At 39.4% G+C, this 16,862-nt stretch overlaps 2 protein-coding genes across 4 annotated transcripts in view; one reads left to right on the top strand and one right to left on the bottom strand.

Annotated features, from left to right (window-relative positions):
- Nucleotides 1–16,862, bottom strand: part of coro2ba (coronin, actin binding protein, 2Ba) — a 53,970-nt gene that overhangs the window by 22,679 nt on the left and 14,429 nt on the right. For all 3 annotated transcript variants that reach the window (XM_061276254.1, XM_061276253.1, XM_061276252.1), the window contains exon 2: nt 2,238–2,328. The gene's annotated coding sequence lies outside the window, so the exon portion shown is untranslated. The remainder of the gene's footprint in view (nt 1–2,237; nt 2,329–16,862) is intronic.
- Nucleotides 10,022–16,862, top strand: part of itga11a (integrin, alpha 11a) — a 34,127-nt gene continuing 27,286 nt past the window's right edge. The window contains exons 1-2 of the mRNA XM_061276249.1: nt 10,022–10,207; nt 16,605–16,719. Coding sequence (XP_061132233.1) covers nt 10,135–10,207; nt 16,605–16,719 — 188 coding nt within the window. The 5' untranslated portion in view covers nt 10,022–10,134. The remainder of the gene's footprint in view (nt 10,208–16,604; nt 16,720–16,862) is intronic.

Genomic DNA, 16,862 nt, shown 5'->3' on the forward strand with positions numbered 1-16,862 from the left:
TACAGACCTTATTTTGGGCAAGAGCTACGGAAATCGGATGGACGCTTGATTATTTGATTTTGCCTTACAACGTCAATAGACATTTCTCTAACATAGGCTGTACAAGTGCAGACGAAAAGTGTTTTTTCTCTTCTCAAATTATTTTTGCATGGTTCCTCCACTTTAATGTTTTAAATCATTGTTCTATAGCAACTGTGAAAAACAATGAAAAACAATTTTTAATCTTCAATTATCAATCTTTATTTTACAAATTTCAGCCTCCACCGATGAGTCTTTCTGTTAGTGTGTCTGCTTATTTAGTTGTGTTTAACAATTAAATCCATTTATTCTCTTGTTTGTTAGTTTAACAATACATTTTTTCCTTCTTCAGAAAACCACAGCTTGAATTATGTGCTCATTCATTGAATTTAGAACAACTTTTGCTTGGTGTCCCTCATTTTTATGTCATCTGACGAAATTGTTTTGGCCTTCTGTTGAGATACTAGTGTTACAAAAACAGCCTTGCAGTGTATGCTGTTGTGTGGTCCTCTTTTTTTTTCCCAGACTGCAGAGAAAAGGCAGGCTAGCTTCTGGTTCAGTACTAAATCCAAAACTCTTTCTTCAATTAGTGAAGCTCCTGCCATTGCTTACACAGCTTGTTGGCAAGTCTGACGTTTTCACTCCCTCACTCAACACTAACAGACTCGGGATTATAAAAAAAGCAATGGAATGCTCTTCAACCTTTAGATCCATGTTAAATATGTAACAGTGGATACGGAGGAATTCAACATATTTGAATTGTCTTTGAATACACTTTGGAGTGACATGATAATGAAAAAAATCATTTGGGTAGTTACAGTTCTCTGCTCGTACTCTTAAAAAAATGAATGTTGTTTTTTCAGATTTTCAAATGTAGTCCCTTTGACCTCTCAATTCTATTGAATTGTTGGAAATAATCTGATACTAACTACCGTAATTTTCGGACTATAAATTGCACCGGAGTATAAATTGCACCAGCCATAAAATGCCCAAAAAAGTGAAAAAAAAAACATATATATGTATATAAGTCGCTCCTGAGTATAAGTCGCCCCCCCCCCACCCAAACTATGAAAAAAACTGCGATTTATAGTCCGAAAATTACGGTACTTGGTTTTTGATTGCATTGCAACTTCCCATCGTGATTGTGCCTGGTAATCAAAGTGGGAGCACATGATTACTGCCAGCCGCCCAAAACCAATGGCATATTTCCACCACATGGAACAAGTGACAGCAGAATGGTGAAAACAGTTTCTGTGTGGACTTTGTACGTTCTCTCTGGCCCCTGACTCTGCACCCTCTCATATTCCAAAAGCATGCATGTTAGGTTAGTTGAATACCTAATTGCTCTGTAAAGGTTATTGGCAGGCCGGGGGGCATAGGATGCTGCGGTTGCCGATGCGTCTTGGCGTCATTGTCTTGGGTACGCACGTGTGCGCTGCTATTAGAAGCAAGTTAGACGAGGAGACAATCAAACGAAATCTGGCCCAATGTTTCACAATCTAATGAAAAACAGGCTTGCCATTGGCCAAGCAGTTTCTGGGACGGAACATGGGCTAGTGCACTTCTTGAGAGAGGTCTGCCCCTGAAATAAGACAATTTTCAACATGGCAAGAAATTTGCTATGAAATAAAATAGAATATTTCATCACTGTCACTGGACATCTCACATGATGAAAAAGGAGCTGATAGACTTCAATAAACATTGTATCCTCTCCTCTAGTAGTGGCATGGATGAAAATTATTATTATTAATATCATTATTATTAATATTACTATTATTATTACCATTACCATATTTTCCGCACTATAAGGCGCACCTAAAAACCTCCAATTTTCTCAAAAGCCGACAGTGCGCCTTTTAATCAGGTGCGTCTTATATATGGACCTATATTGAGCCACTATAGCAGGCATGTCCAAAGTCCGACCCGCAGGCCAAATGTATATATCTTGTATATGGCCAAAGTTTTAAAATGGGCCATTTATTGAAGATGCGCCTTATAATCCGGTGCGCCTTATAGTGCGGGAAATACGGTATTATTATTAGTAGTAGTAGTAGTAGTAGTATTTAAAAAAGATAAGTTACATAATGCAGGTTTAAGCAAAAAAACAGCTGCCGCTCTTGATCTGGCCTGATGAGGTTTAGAGATGAGAAAAAGGAACTTCCTAAATCATCCCGAGTCACCAGTGATGTGAAGGTAAATATAGAATATCATGAACTCACATGTTTGGTGTACAGAGGGGAGCCCTTAAGTCATGTTATTGAAGAGTATCTCCAAGTGTCCACAACCACTGGGGGGTTTAGTGTCCTGTAACTGGCAAAAGGGAAGATAGTTACTTAGCAGCCTGCTAGCACTAAATCACAGTAACAGTAGGTAGTGTTGAAAAAACTGAAGTTTGAGTCGGTATTTCCAGCTAAAACGCTCATTCCTGGACACCAGCTGTTTAGCTGAGGAAACTGGGACACCAGCCAGCTGTTTCAGCGGTTTTGGTATAGGTACACTCGCCGCGTCCCTTTTTCCATAGACTTCTTTCTGATGTTCTTTTTTTTCTGGTTGTGTGTTCAAGTCTAGCTTGTCTGTGCTGGATGGCTCAGCCTTTCTCACGACAACTCCAGGATGTCTGATGAAATCTAATCCGCTGTAATTCATCAGTTTCGGGGTGACTTGAAAATGAGTTTGCTCTGACCACCTCACCCTCATTATTAATTGGCAGATAAAGTCAATAGGTCAAAGTATAAAGTTAAAAAAATGTTGATGCCACATGTTTTACTGACACAATAATTTAATAACTAGCCCATGTAATGGATTTTAGTTATTAGCACATACAGGCATGGGGAGAACATGCAAACTCCGCACAGGGAGGGCCTGAGGTGGAATCGAACCCGCACCCTCTGAACTGTGAGACGGACGTGCTAACCAGCGCGTCCCCTTGCTGCCCATGAAATTCAATAATTATTGGAAAAAATACGTTTTGCAAATCTGTCTGCCTCCATACCATGCAAATGCCAAGCCTAGTAGAAAAATAAATGTTAAATTTTAAATTTGGACAGTGCCAGCTGGCAGGTTGTAGAGCAACAGAGAATAATGGCTCACATACTGTACACATTCCCTCTTGGAGGAGTGAAATGTTGTTCTTAGTATTCCATTTGAAAAGTCCAGGATTTGTGGATAATCTTTGCGTCTATATAACTGCAGACTGTTTGGTTTTCCATTGAACTCCGCAAAAAAAAAAAAACGCTACAGTTTTTCCATCTGTCTCATCAAAATGCAAGCGCAACGAAAGAAGATAGTGCGCTCTCAACGACGAATGCATGACCGAAGCATAAGTTTATATTCAACCACATGACGGCATGACCTAAGCATCTGTTATGAGCAGCATAATTGGATAAATGAATGTGGTGACATCTTTTTTTTCACCATATTTGCCCTGGAAAGCAATAAGACAAGAGAAGGGCTTGTATAAGATCATTTTGGACATGTGTTTCATATTTAGTTTTGTAGGATCTCTGTTAAAGCAAAGAAGACCAGGAAATGAGTCATGCTGAAAAGAAAATACATATTCCATAAAATGATTCGAACAAGCAGAATCAAACCCTACCCTAACCCTTAAATTTCCATATAAGTCTAGTTCCACTATTCCTGCTCGCATAAGTTAACCTAGCTGAGATCTGGAAAAGTTCAAATGTCTCACTCAAACCCAGACAGAAACACTTTCACGTTCTGTGTCTATTGATCTTCACCGTTTTCACTTAAAATGTACTGTGCAATATGGATTTCCCAGAAGCTGACAGCTCTTGAGATTCTATTCGGCCAAAGGGTAATTGTTTTTCTTTGTGGGAGATTCAACCAGGCGGCATTGTGAAATAGTGGTTAGCAAAGCTTCCCAGTTTTTAGATTTGGGTTTGCAAACTCTGGCCCTCTTGGTTTTATGTCCTCCAGCTTTCTCCCACATTACAAAAAAAAAATGCATCCACCAAGATTAACTGAAGTGTCTCAATTGTTATAGGTGTAAAAGTGAGTATGACCATCCATGCGTGCCTCATTTCTGGTCCAAAACATGCTCCAATATACTGCAGCTCACCTGTAATCCAAATAAGGATGAAAAACTATGGATGGATAACGATGTACCCAGAATCGAGTGTGCTACTACGCCAAGTATGGAAAATAGGTGCCATGTATGGAGCTGATCCCATGGCTTATCTCTTCCTTACTCCTAAATTGATTCAGATCAGTAATTAATAAACAGTTCTTTAAAACCACAAGATTTATTTTATGATAGTTATACAGAGCATTTGGTGAAATTCTGGCCAAAGCAAATCTGCAAAAGAAGCAGATATGGGTAATTTGGGGGCAAGGGAGTGTGTTTGTGTGTGGATGTGTGTGTGATGTGACTCAAATTATTCATTGGTTTTACGAGTCCTTCAGACTCATCCTGGTAACATCTGGCCAGGCAATCGTTTTGCTTGACTAAGAGAACACAAAATAAAATCTGAGCAGTCCTGTTGAGAAAAAAAGTTCCGCTATAAATTGTAAATGAGAAAATGTTCTCATTTGACTTACTGGGTAACACATTGAATCAAAATAAATAAAATAAAATGAATCAGGTAGTCTACGCAAGAAACGCCATGTAACAGAAATGATAGAATCATCAATATTTGATTACCGTATTTTCCGGACTATAAGGCGCACCTAAAAACCTAAAATTTTCTCAAAAGCCGACAGTGCGCCTTATATATGGACCAAATTCCTAAATTTAAACTGGCCCAAAGCCTTGTGTCATGAAATCAATCATAAGTGGCCCGCTGAAGACTAGAAATCATGAATCAAAAAGACTATGGAACCTTTATTTTGTGATTATAAAGTAATTTGTTGCACCTGAAGTTGAAATAAAAAAGATAAAATGGAGAATGATTTGATTTGGATTACAAATCTGACATGATGCATTAATGGTGCGCCTTATAGTCCGGTGCGCCTTATATAAGGACAACATTTTAAAATGGGCCACTCATTGAAGGTGTGCCTTATAGTCCGGTGCGCCTTATAGTCCGGAAAATACGGTACAAAGAATCCAACGATAAATGATCAAAATACCTACAGGTGATAGATGTAAGCAACACGAGAGTGCAGCATCTTCCTTCCGCTTCCGCTGCACACATAAACTGATTGACGTTGACAGCAGATGCCACAATCTATTCACTTTATTTCACAGCATCTCTTTTGGTCACACTGCTCGCAGGCGTCATGTGGATGTGAGTTTGTTTTCAATCAGTAGTGCTAGCCAATGTAATTTCAATTATTAGAGATGTTTCTTTGACCAATTAGATTTTAAATTTGTCACCACAGGGGCAGCAATAGCCAGCACGCTGCTTAACAATTTTCCATCTTCTGATTAGTTGGTCATCATAAAACGTTTTACAGTAAAGTTCAACTGGGAAAACACATTTGCACACATGACTAAATTCAACAATCACCCATCTCTAGATGTATTTTTAAAAGAACTGCTCCATGGCACAGTACAGTTGCGAGATATTATATTGCGCCTTTTGGTTTCTTTAATTGCTGGAGAAGCTTGACTAAGGATAAACATATTTCTGACGTCTGCCCTCACTGCATCTGACCATATGTCAAGTTACAACTAACAAATACCAAACACACACACACACACGCTTCTTGTCCACGTGACAAAAAAGGTGAAATATGCCTGAAACCACTGAGTTCCTCTCAGCCTTTCAGTAACATTCGCCTTACCCACTTCCATTCTCCATGCACTGATTTGCGTACCCTCAACAGTGGTCAGCGACTTCAACCCATTCCAGAAAAATGATCTCATATTCATTTCTTTATTCTGGCAAAAGCAGTGGTGCTAATCTGCTCGTTGATGTTAATGTCAAACTTGCAGTTGATGCCGCGATGATCAACCTCTACAATAATGAAAAACATGTTATTATCCTAACATTGTTTGATTAACATTACCTGTTTAGAAATAGAAATAAAAAAAGATAGTTATGGAGTATAAGTGCTTCTTCCTGCACATTTCCTTACACACTCTCTAACACTTTCTCCAGATGAATCTTGCTGTCCTCACAAACCTTGTTTGATTGAGCTCCATAAAATCATTCATTGTTTCATCCAGCCTTACTTGGCTGTGATTTGTGGAAAGTGACATCCCCAGTGACGGCAATGTGCTCTGGTGTGTAGTTACCGTTTTATGTCTGAAGGATGATTTCTACGTTTCTCTCACTGGCAGAGCAAATTGTATTTCAGACAAACAGGAAATGGGTTTGGGGCCTTTAAAGGTAACAAATCGTGGTGCCGAAATAAAACAGAGGGGTGCTATTGGGATCTTTGTTCTTACTAAATATTGAAAGTAGGTGCTATCTCTTCTTATTATTATGACAAAGGGTATTATTGTTGTATTCAATCGGGATAAAGAACATGTTTCCATTTCTAATCGCATTTTTCTTTGTTCTGGCACATTGTGTTGGCATGCAAAACAACACCAACCACCAATATGAATTTCAACAATGCCAGAAAAAAATGAACATTGTCCCTGTTTTTGTTAGTGCTCGCAACCCATGCAGAGCAAAAAGCTATTTTGGAGTGGAAGAATGATTCATTTTTTATTCTCCACACTTGTTTTAATTCCCCACCCACCTTGAAGGTCTCAAACTTGACAACATTATGGTAGGTAATAGATGCTAAGCCCCAACATGAGGCACGCATCCAGGCTGAACCTTGACGGGGATTAGCACTTTGCTGCTTGGGCGTTTGATCCCCGAGGAGTCGTCTTGCTACCGTTCTCGCTTAAGGAGACTCATACGGATAATCCAAAGTGATTGAGGTGATTGCTTGCAGTTGTGCTGCATTGTTGTTGACCGTCTCAAATGGTGGGGTAAGTGTGATTCCTTTTCTGTATTGGTTTCACTTAATCCTACGCAGTGGAACTTTGGGTTGTTTGCAATTGGTAAATTGGCGTAGTGTGCATAATTTTGGACGACAATGCGTCCCCTAGTACAAATTGTTGTGCGGGATCTGTGTAGAGATAGGTGTGGCGCTGCCTGTCATGACATAGCCCTCTCCGTGCTATTGAGGCCGTGATCAGGCTTCCACATAGGAGCGCCAAATTTACACCTACTTTCTCAAAATGTATGTGATGTACGAAATGGGCAATTTCTTTCCACCAAGTATATGCAAATTAACTCTTTTAAAATTGTGCAAATATTATTTAAAATAACATTGAGACAATCGACTTGGCAGCATTTCACCATTTGCACATACTTTGTCAATTACATGCTATTTATTTGCGCCCACCATGTCTTTCGCTCACTCTGATTCTTCTAACTCACGCGAACAACAGAAACACATATACTGGGATCAGCAACTGGCAGCCCGTGGGCCAAATCTGGCTCGCTGAACCGTCCAATCCGGCCTGTGAGTGGATTAGATGATTATTGGGATCCAAGAAAAGTATCTGATTAAAGAAAAGCCTGACTCATAAAGACTAAAAATGCATCCAGTTTTGTAATTTAATAGGAAACTATACTAATAGACATCAAATAATGTTCTGCCAAAATTAGATTTGTATTTAATTTTTGATTTGAGAGTCTGGGCCCAACATCTTGGAATAAGTGTTTTCATGCGCTCTGATTGGTGCGCGCTGATCGGATTATCAATCAACATAAACCACCCCTCTAATTCGGAATAAAATATTGATCAGGATGGGCTTGATCGGGTCAGACTAGTCTGAGTGTGGTCTGTACATGCATCATTTTTATTCCTATCAATCTTTTAATCTGAATAAATGCGTAAATGTAAACATATAGCCACTGACAGATCCTTGAACCGCACTGGCACATGGCCTTCATTCATAGCACTTGGATTTAAAACTTTTGATCTGGTTCATCATCTGTCTTGCAAGCTCTGGGGGGGGGGGCTCTTAAGATACTTTTTCTACCCACAAAAGACGACGATACTCATTATGAAACATTTGTTGTTCATGAAGAATGCTTTAATGTTTTAATTGCAAGCAACCCCTTGAACGCCCCTCCAACATAGGCATATTTAATTTACATGAGAGCTGCTGTTTTCATGTGCTGTGCAGTTTTACTTTCTAAACTTCAGAAGTGCCAATGTCAGTTTTACTTTATGAAGGTCGCAGTAGACATAAGTGAAAATTTGTTCAGATTAAAATGATCAGATTACAATTATACTCAGGGTTTGCATTAGTGGCATAATTGTCTTAAAGAGAGTCCAAACATTGGAATAATTGAGTTAGTTTACTAATCATTGACATATTTAATTAAATTCCATGAAGCTGCGGTCCTTTTTGCTCCAGAACTTTGCTGGAAAATATATAAACGTTAAGACGTGACGATATATACGATGACCACAAATGGATTTTAGAGAAACTAATGTACACACAGTGTGTATTATTATCTTAGTAGGATCATTATGCATTCTGCTAGGACTGGATGGTCTAACTGCGAGGGTATGAGGTAACATACAAAGGCCACGTTTGTGTTCCACTGTTAATACTCTGATTAGGTTGTGGTTGGAACATGATGAATACTTTGAGTCAGCCAGAGGACTGTGGCAATGCTTAGGTACTGATATTTTTATTTGATTCACTCAAATCTTTGGAAAATTCAGCAACCCTGCGTATGAATGTTTGCAATTTGTGCTCTATTCTCAAGACCACTGACCCTCAACAGTGCTTTTAGTGGAAAACAATAGGTGCCAGTACTCACCTTAGTTCGACTGTTGCCAGGTAGATATAGCAGTGGGTAACATCAAATCAAATAAATATATGAATAGATTGTAGAATATGAATAAATTAATTTTTTTCTCTCTTTCAGGTTGTGTGACTGTATTTCAATACACCTCACGTCTAGTGCACATTGCGAAACGTCAATGTTTACACTCTGGAGACCTGTGCTGTTTCATACACTAATGGTTTATTTGACTTGCAGTTTCTTTATGTGCTAAATTAATAATTTAATATGATTTCAACATGTACCGTAATTTTCGGACTATAAGTCGCACCGGAGTATAAATCGCACCAGCCATAAAATGCCCAAAAAAGAGAAAAAAAACATATATGTATATAAGTCGCTCCTGAGTATAAGTCGCCCCCCCCCACCCAAACTATGAAAAAAAAAACGCGATTTATAGTCCGAAAATTACGGTAGTCATGGTAATGTTGACAGCAACTATGTAATGGCACTAAAAACTATAATTTTGCAAAATTAAGCTAGCTGTCCCACCACCACGCAGACTAACTTCGAAATAAAAATGGTGTATGATCAGATCGTATGAGTGTTGCAAAGTGCAAGAGGGAAATGGAACAAGAAAGGGTACTGTGATCGCCCTTGCCACCTTTACATCACACACCTGCGGAAATCTGTTTGCAGTTCCTTATAAACATACTTTGCGTGATTCAAACTTCTGCACGGATTCCAGCAAATGATTTTCTCCTTCTGCCAAGTTAAGGACTGATGTTAGTAATCATAGATTGTTGGTGGACATTTGAAATAGCAAAGCCCATACACATGAATAGCAAAAGTAATGCCATTTCTCTTGAACAAAATGAAATTGCAGGTATCGGAAATGATAATTCTGGATTGGAAGAATGGAGATGCGGCTTTCTGAGTGTCTCTTTGGGATTGGCCTTGACTTGAAACTCTTGAAGCTATGACATCTTAAAACAATTTATATTTCTCAGCTCAATTTTGTGAGGCAATAAATCTCAAGTAGGACTCTCAGTAGTTGATGACCGCTCATTCTGATTTGGAATCACTGATTTCAATGACTCTTGACATTCATTCAATTCATTTTGTTCTCTGTTCATCAAATGAAAATAACTAGCACAGCCATTTTCACAACACATGTTTTTCCATAGCTTCACATGGGTCATTGTAGTAAAATATTGAATGACTATTCCCGCCTGTTGTCTACAGATGTGGACCTCCTCCTCCTGCTGCAGCTGCAGTCCCCTCCTACTTCTCTGAGACATAGGCAGTGCTTTAACTAAGAGTTGCAGTCAATCAGAGCAGGATCTTTAACAGGGCATTCCGCTGGATTTCTTTGCCTTGGTCAACCTCACACACACTCACAGCAGTCATGCATGCATGCTCCGGCCCACATATGGAGTACTACTACTTACTTCTGCTATGGATCTGCAGCCAGCTGTTAGGTGGGTGAAAGTTTGTTAGATGTGCATGTGTATGCCATTGCTTTTTTAAATTGATTTCATACATTTCAATCTGGGTCTGGTCGACCCATATGGTAACATTAATGTTATGTCTGAGAAGTTGATGTGAAAATAAATGGAATAACTTTTTAAAGTGACAGTTAACCAAAAGTTGTGTTTTAAGAATACTCTTTAATATCTCCTGTGAACAAATATGGCTGTTAATGTGAATAGCATCCTTTCCTGGCCTCTTGACCTTGTGTCATGGGTGCAGGAGGGAGGAGATCGAGTGAAGAGACTATTGAGTAACTCGACTGTTTCACGTCGACAGAGGTACCCTGTGCCTCATTGGAAGCAGACGTGTCTGCTTCAAAAGGAAAGTTGATGCTCTTCTTCTCACAGTCAAGTTTCCAGGGACGGTGTTCTCAGCCAGAACTGCGGTCAATTACCAGTGAAATCACTGTGGCAGTAACATCTAGACGTAGCAAGAGAGACACGCTGTGTGAGAGCTGTCCACTTGTATTGTTTCTTTAGAACACAACTAATGTTTGCATTTGTACCGCAGTTATTGTTTAAAGGACCCATGACATGCTGAAATGGCTATTTTGAGCTTTTAGTCATATTAAAATGCCAATCCGCCACTTGAATATGGGTGTTTTCCTTCTTTTGCTTCTTTCGTGGAGCATTCCAGCTCATTCCTCCTGTCTCAGAACAAACCTCATACAATCCAATAAAACGACTGGGTCATCACCTTGTGACGTCACACCGCTCCTGCAGACTAAAAACATACCCGCTTTTTCAGAACAGCTTTCCCTGCAAATTGAGTTCTGATTTTGGTGCATCAAATAACTTACTAAATGTTTCTACGTACATTCTGGTATGTGCTCAAATACTAGTCTGCTGTTTGCAGGTTCCCTATGTTCTTTGAGATGTGTTGCTTTGTGAACGGAATCCAAATAAATAGCCACTAAAACAACTCAGGGTGGTCGACTGGTTAGCATGGTCGCCTCACAGACCAGAGGTCCTAGGTTGGCTCCGGCCTTCCACTGTGGAGTTTGCATGTTCTCCCTGTGCCTTTGTGGGGATTTTCTGGGTACTCCGTTTTTTTTCCCATGTTCAAAAAACATGCATGGCCGTCTGATTAAATGATCCGTATTGTCAGTGGGGGCGTGGTTGGTTGTGAGTATGAATGTTTTTTCTCCTACCTACCTACCTACCTACCTACCTACCTACCTACCTACCTACCTACCTACCTACCTACCTACCTACCTACTTACCTACCACCGACTGACCAACCAGCCTGCCTGCCTGCCTGCCTACCTACCTACCTACCACCGACTGACCTCTCTCTCTCTCTCTCTCTCTCTCTCTCTCTCTCTCTCTCTCTCTCTCTCTCTCTCTCTCTCTCTCTCTCTCTCTCTCTCTCTCTCTCTCTATATATATATATATATATATAAAAACAGTTTTCTAAACATTTAGCTTGATCTTTGAATTTGCAGGTACTATGAACTGGAATTGTGCCATCTGAACTTGGACTGAACAGGATGCTGGATATGGTGGGAGGACGGCTGTTTTGTCAGGCATATTCATCAAATGAGGATGATTCAATTGTAGTACACTGTTTGTGTATCTTGGGGTTCAGGGTCGGATGATTCGATAACATCAAGTGAAAACATACAGTATTGTCTGAGGGAGGAGACGAGTTCTCAGGCTCAGATGACAGTTTCCCTTCCGAAGGTCACAGACCCTTTTTATGGGACTTCAGTCCACTCGCTCTCTTTCAAGTTGTCTCCCCTTCTTTATTCTTAGCCCTTATTCTGTTTAGCAAAGCCACTCTACCTGTTGACATCTTCTAACTTCTCAGTCAGTGTCTTTTTTGGTCGAATCTTTTTTTCTGAAATGACGTGGCTATAAATTACAACGCATGGTAAAATCTGGATTGTGCAGGCTTTTAAAAGTCAAAAACAAAGAAAATGTAGATTTTTCCAAAATCAAATGTGCTTGAAAAAAGTAAAGACATTTTTAACAGTGTAAAAAATACACTAAGTAACACATGAAGCCCTCTTTAATTAAAACTTGCTGTTAACCCGTGTTATATTTTCCCGTCTTTGCACGCCAACCCCTGATCATAACTAACTACTGTGTGTTAGGGGTGTTCATAGTCCTTGTGTTGATGGTGGTGATGGCAAATTGCATCTGAGTTATTCTTTCATTTGTATTTGAGGATATGTTGTGGTAGAAACTTGGCTGAAATGTCTGGAGAGTCTTTTTCTGGTTCATGAGGTTAATAGCCTGTTAAGGAGAGCACAGTTGGCTGTTGTGTGTCAGGAACATCTGGTTTCAGATTCGCCATTTCTCACACTATTTACGTTGGCGTAGTTTAATAGTAATATAAGATGCCAAAATGTTTACAATACAAAGTATTGTCCGCTGTTTTTTTTTCCAGAGAAAACCATTGAAATAGAAAACCCACAGTGGCTCGATGGAAAAACGGTGCAGCCTTTAGACTTTGAAATTCGGTTAACACAGAGAATCTTATTGTCTTTTCGCCTGATGTCAGGAGCATGCACACCCACTTCGACATCCCAGGACGGGAAGCAAATATCCCCTTAACAAAAGAAAAAGCTGTGAACCGCATACTTAATGTTCAACCATAATTGCATGCAACACAACGTGCATGTCTGATGTAAGTGGCTAACATGATGAACTCCAACGGCTGTTATGCGTCATTGGATCTGTGGTCGAGCTCCTACGGCTTGATTTCGGGCCATATGCAACGTCGAACTAATACGGGTCACACCGACAGCCACCGGCTTTAGGTTTATTTGTTTGGGCATGGAAGCGGGTACACAGGAAATCCAGCAAGACCCTGACCTTGCATTTAACACATGCTGACATTTCTTGGAATATTAAATCGCACTGCCACTTGAGCAGCTTGAAATGGAAACTGGAATCCTCATCCATTCTCATATTTTCACATGCGCTTACTTTTTCCTGTCCATGCCTTAGCTTTCACTTAGTTCCTGGTAGCACATTATAGTTCCTCTGGAAATTCCTGTCTCTGTACATGAAGTACTTGGTCTTACTAACTAAAGAAAAAGACTCCTAAGAGCCAGTATTGAAGAGTAAACTTTCTAAATGCCTGAATTTGCATTTTTGCAATTTTCCAAACATTTATTGTTCCTCAATAAACATCAACTAATGTTTGGCAGTGAAATCAAACATCGGTTTACCATGGGTAGCATTCATGCAACAGGAAATGAGCGTGTGGAGAATGTGTCAATATTTACACCAAGAGATCACAGTGGTGCCTGTGAGATAATTGTGCCTATTTATTTGAGTTGAGATTTATTTAGTTTAGTTTCTATTTTTAACCAAGCAAACTAAAGCGACTCAATTGGCACTGTGTGCGACAGCCATGACTAACTTGATTGACAAACATTGATGCTTCCTTTGACTCAGCGCAGCTTTCCAAACACTTGCAAAGGTACCAGGAAAATAGATATTTGGTTTCCTGTTTGTTTGTAATACAAACATGCTTAAATCTTCTCTATCTAAGGAATGCACATTGTGTCAAACATCTCTTCACATGTAGCGGTCCTTAAAAACTGTTGCACAGCTGCATAGCGTTCCAGATGAGAAACAGCAGATACTAAGAGTCCTTTCACACGATCATGTTAAACAGGATTATGCCATATGCGCTGCCATTTTCAAACATGTTAGATGGAATAGCTCAATTATCAATTTTTCCTTTAGAATATCTTTTTCCTGGTCATATCACATAACCATAGCCCAATGCCCATTGCAATTAAAATACCAAACAATAGTCAAAATGCAATGTGTCCTTGGACAACAAGCCAACACAATCAGGAACTTAGTTGCAATTCAATCTTAATACACAAAAGTGAATATTGTATGATTTAAATATATTTATTAGCAGATTGCAGAACTGCTTTACCTTAAATATAACATTACATTAACACCCCCCCCCCCCCAAAAAAAATCACACACTTGGGCTTAGTCAATAAAATCAATTGTAAACCGCAACATGCATTTGAGAGCATCACAGCAATGAACAACAACGTACAATGTGCCAAATGTTTCCTGCAAACTTGCTTGGTTAAGCTTCAGAGACCCATAGCGCATCTCTACCACCTGAAAATTGCGGTTAGCGTACTCATCGGATTCACTTCCAAACGTATTATTACAACAAGTAGTATTCTACCAAACACAAATTTCAAAATGTTGGATTTTATACAAGAAAGTGCACTCGAGTGGTCGCTAACGCAGACCCTCATTCTAGCATACTGACTTCAAAGCAAAATCAACCCATATCCGACATACACACAAATATTCGTCCATTTGTGAATAATTGGCTGCACTAATACAAAATATCCTTGTCTCAACTGTTCCTCTTGCTCTGTAGCCAAATTTGACTTGCACATTTTCAACCTTTCCCCTTGTTTGCATTCAACTTAAAGATCCCCTAGCGGGGAAAAAAGACACACTTGACTTGATTTGACCCTGTGTCTTCACATATGGGGAGAGAGATCTAAGAGGGATGTTTAGCATGTGGGTGATTGATTGAATAAGCCTCACAGTGTGTGGACAAGAACTGCTGAGATGTAACAAGGCGCAGTTTGTAGTGGTTAGGCCAGATGAGACGCTTTTGTATTTTCAACTCAACTATGCTACTAAACAATGAGAAAAGGTTAGAACTAAGCAATAATATTAGCAGCTTCATTGAAAATAAGTTTATACATATAAAGTGCATTGTTGTTCTGTAGTTTGACAGGAAACAGTGTCCAGGGAATTAGATTTATTGTCGTTTTAATTGTAAAAGTCAGTCGGTCAGTCTTGAACTTTTATCAGCACTGGAGACTGAAAGTTTCTGGAAAATGGAGAAAAGACCATCAGCAGATGTAAGTCGATGACAGATGAGTGGAGAGAGCTGGATTGAGAGCAGCACAGAGTCAGTGGTTGCCGGTTATTTTTGTATGTCTTCAAAGACCAATGTGAAATCTCAATTGTTCAAAATGTGCACCAGTCCCCAGATGCAAATGTCTGCATGTCTCTTATGTGTGCTTCACCTCAAATCTTAAAAGCGTGTTTTATCTTGTGTCTGTCTTTTTGATGGAAAACGGGCTCACTGTTCTTTTCTACCACCCGCATAGCTGTCAGCTGATGTGAGTGACAGTTTGAACACGATGGGGAGAACATGTTTGCCATGATCTGCAATCACATCAGTAAAACCAAAATGCTTTTGAGGTTTCTACGTTTTTTATTCGGTGGTGTTTTGAAACAGCGATGGCTGAAACTGAGCATATCATTAGGCTTTGATTAACTGAGCATTTGAGGATAGTATGGAAACAATTGTGTGAATGTGTGCTAAGGAATTGATGAGTCCCACTCGTTCCAGTTTGCACAGTGCAACATGTAATTATAAAGCCATGAAGCACAGTATATGCCAGAGTATGCTGTATTTGATGTATAAGTACATTTCTGATTTATTTTCCATCCTAGGACTGTTATCTATACAGGCTTCAATGCCTTGCTGAATTGTCAAACAATGATATCACAGTATTTCACCTTCCTTGCCCTCCAGGTCGCAAGCTGTGTACCTTCACATTGGTCGGACATATTTGTAGAAATACCCCGCAAACGGATTATGAAAGTATTTCTGCAGCACCTGGAGGGATAAGAGTAAACACTCTTGGGATCTCCAAGGGCACAATAAAATGTATAGAAAAGCTAAAAAAGTGTATTTTGCATATGTCGCCTTTAAACTGACTTGCCAAACTGCTAAAATATATACAATGAAGCCTCAAGTTTGAGCAGCATCTTTTCTGTAGCAGCCTTTGTTCATCCACAGCTCATCTTCATTCTTCATGTCTTTATCCTGCTCAGTCATCAGTTTGGTTACTGGTGGTAAACTCATGGCCAAACATAACGTCATCTTTGGTCGGCATGGCAAAGAAATATTCTCATATCCTCACAGAAGCCCTCAAAAGCACAGACAAAGGATACAAAGTGAATCCTTTGCTAGCCAAACTGATCTCAAGTTAAGTCTTTTGAGGTATGCTGACATCGCACATAAAGTTTTTGTGGCTGAACAGGAACATTCCTGAAAACACTGCAATATGAATTCCGACAGATAGACAGGCAAACTGTCAGACAGACAGTAAGGCTTGAAAACTGTGTCCTGTTTGAAAAAGATATACAATATCTAGATTTAAGATTTTAAATGGATGGTAATATTGCTTTTCTGTTTAATCATCATGAAGTGTCTAAAGAATGAACATATTTATGTCATGACAGTTGAATCACTTTCCATCTCGATTTGATCATTTTTTGTGTTTGGATACTGAAAGTGAAGCATTTTTCTTTTGTCTCATTCCAGGATGCCATTACTGCTTTAATATTGACACAACAAAACACAGGATCATCAAAGGTCCAAAGCAAGCACAGTTTGGATACACTGTTCAGCAACACGTGTCGTCTGGGGGAGAAAAATGGTAAGCTACTCATCCTTTTAAACATTTGCCTTCAAGATCCTGATCGGGTCTATCATTCATTTACAAACGTTACTAAAGGAGACTTGACTTTATGTCTGGTGTTTAGATTTTGTGTATCACTTGACGCTACTAATTTCTGCCCT

The sequence above is a fragment of the Syngnathus typhle genome, linkage group LG4 (genome assembly GCF_033458585.1).
Source record: "Syngnathus typhle isolate RoL2023-S1 ecotype Sweden linkage group LG4, RoL_Styp_1.0, whole genome shotgun sequence".
NCBI lineage: Eukaryota > Metazoa > Chordata > Actinopteri > Syngnathiformes > Syngnathidae > Syngnathus > Syngnathus typhle.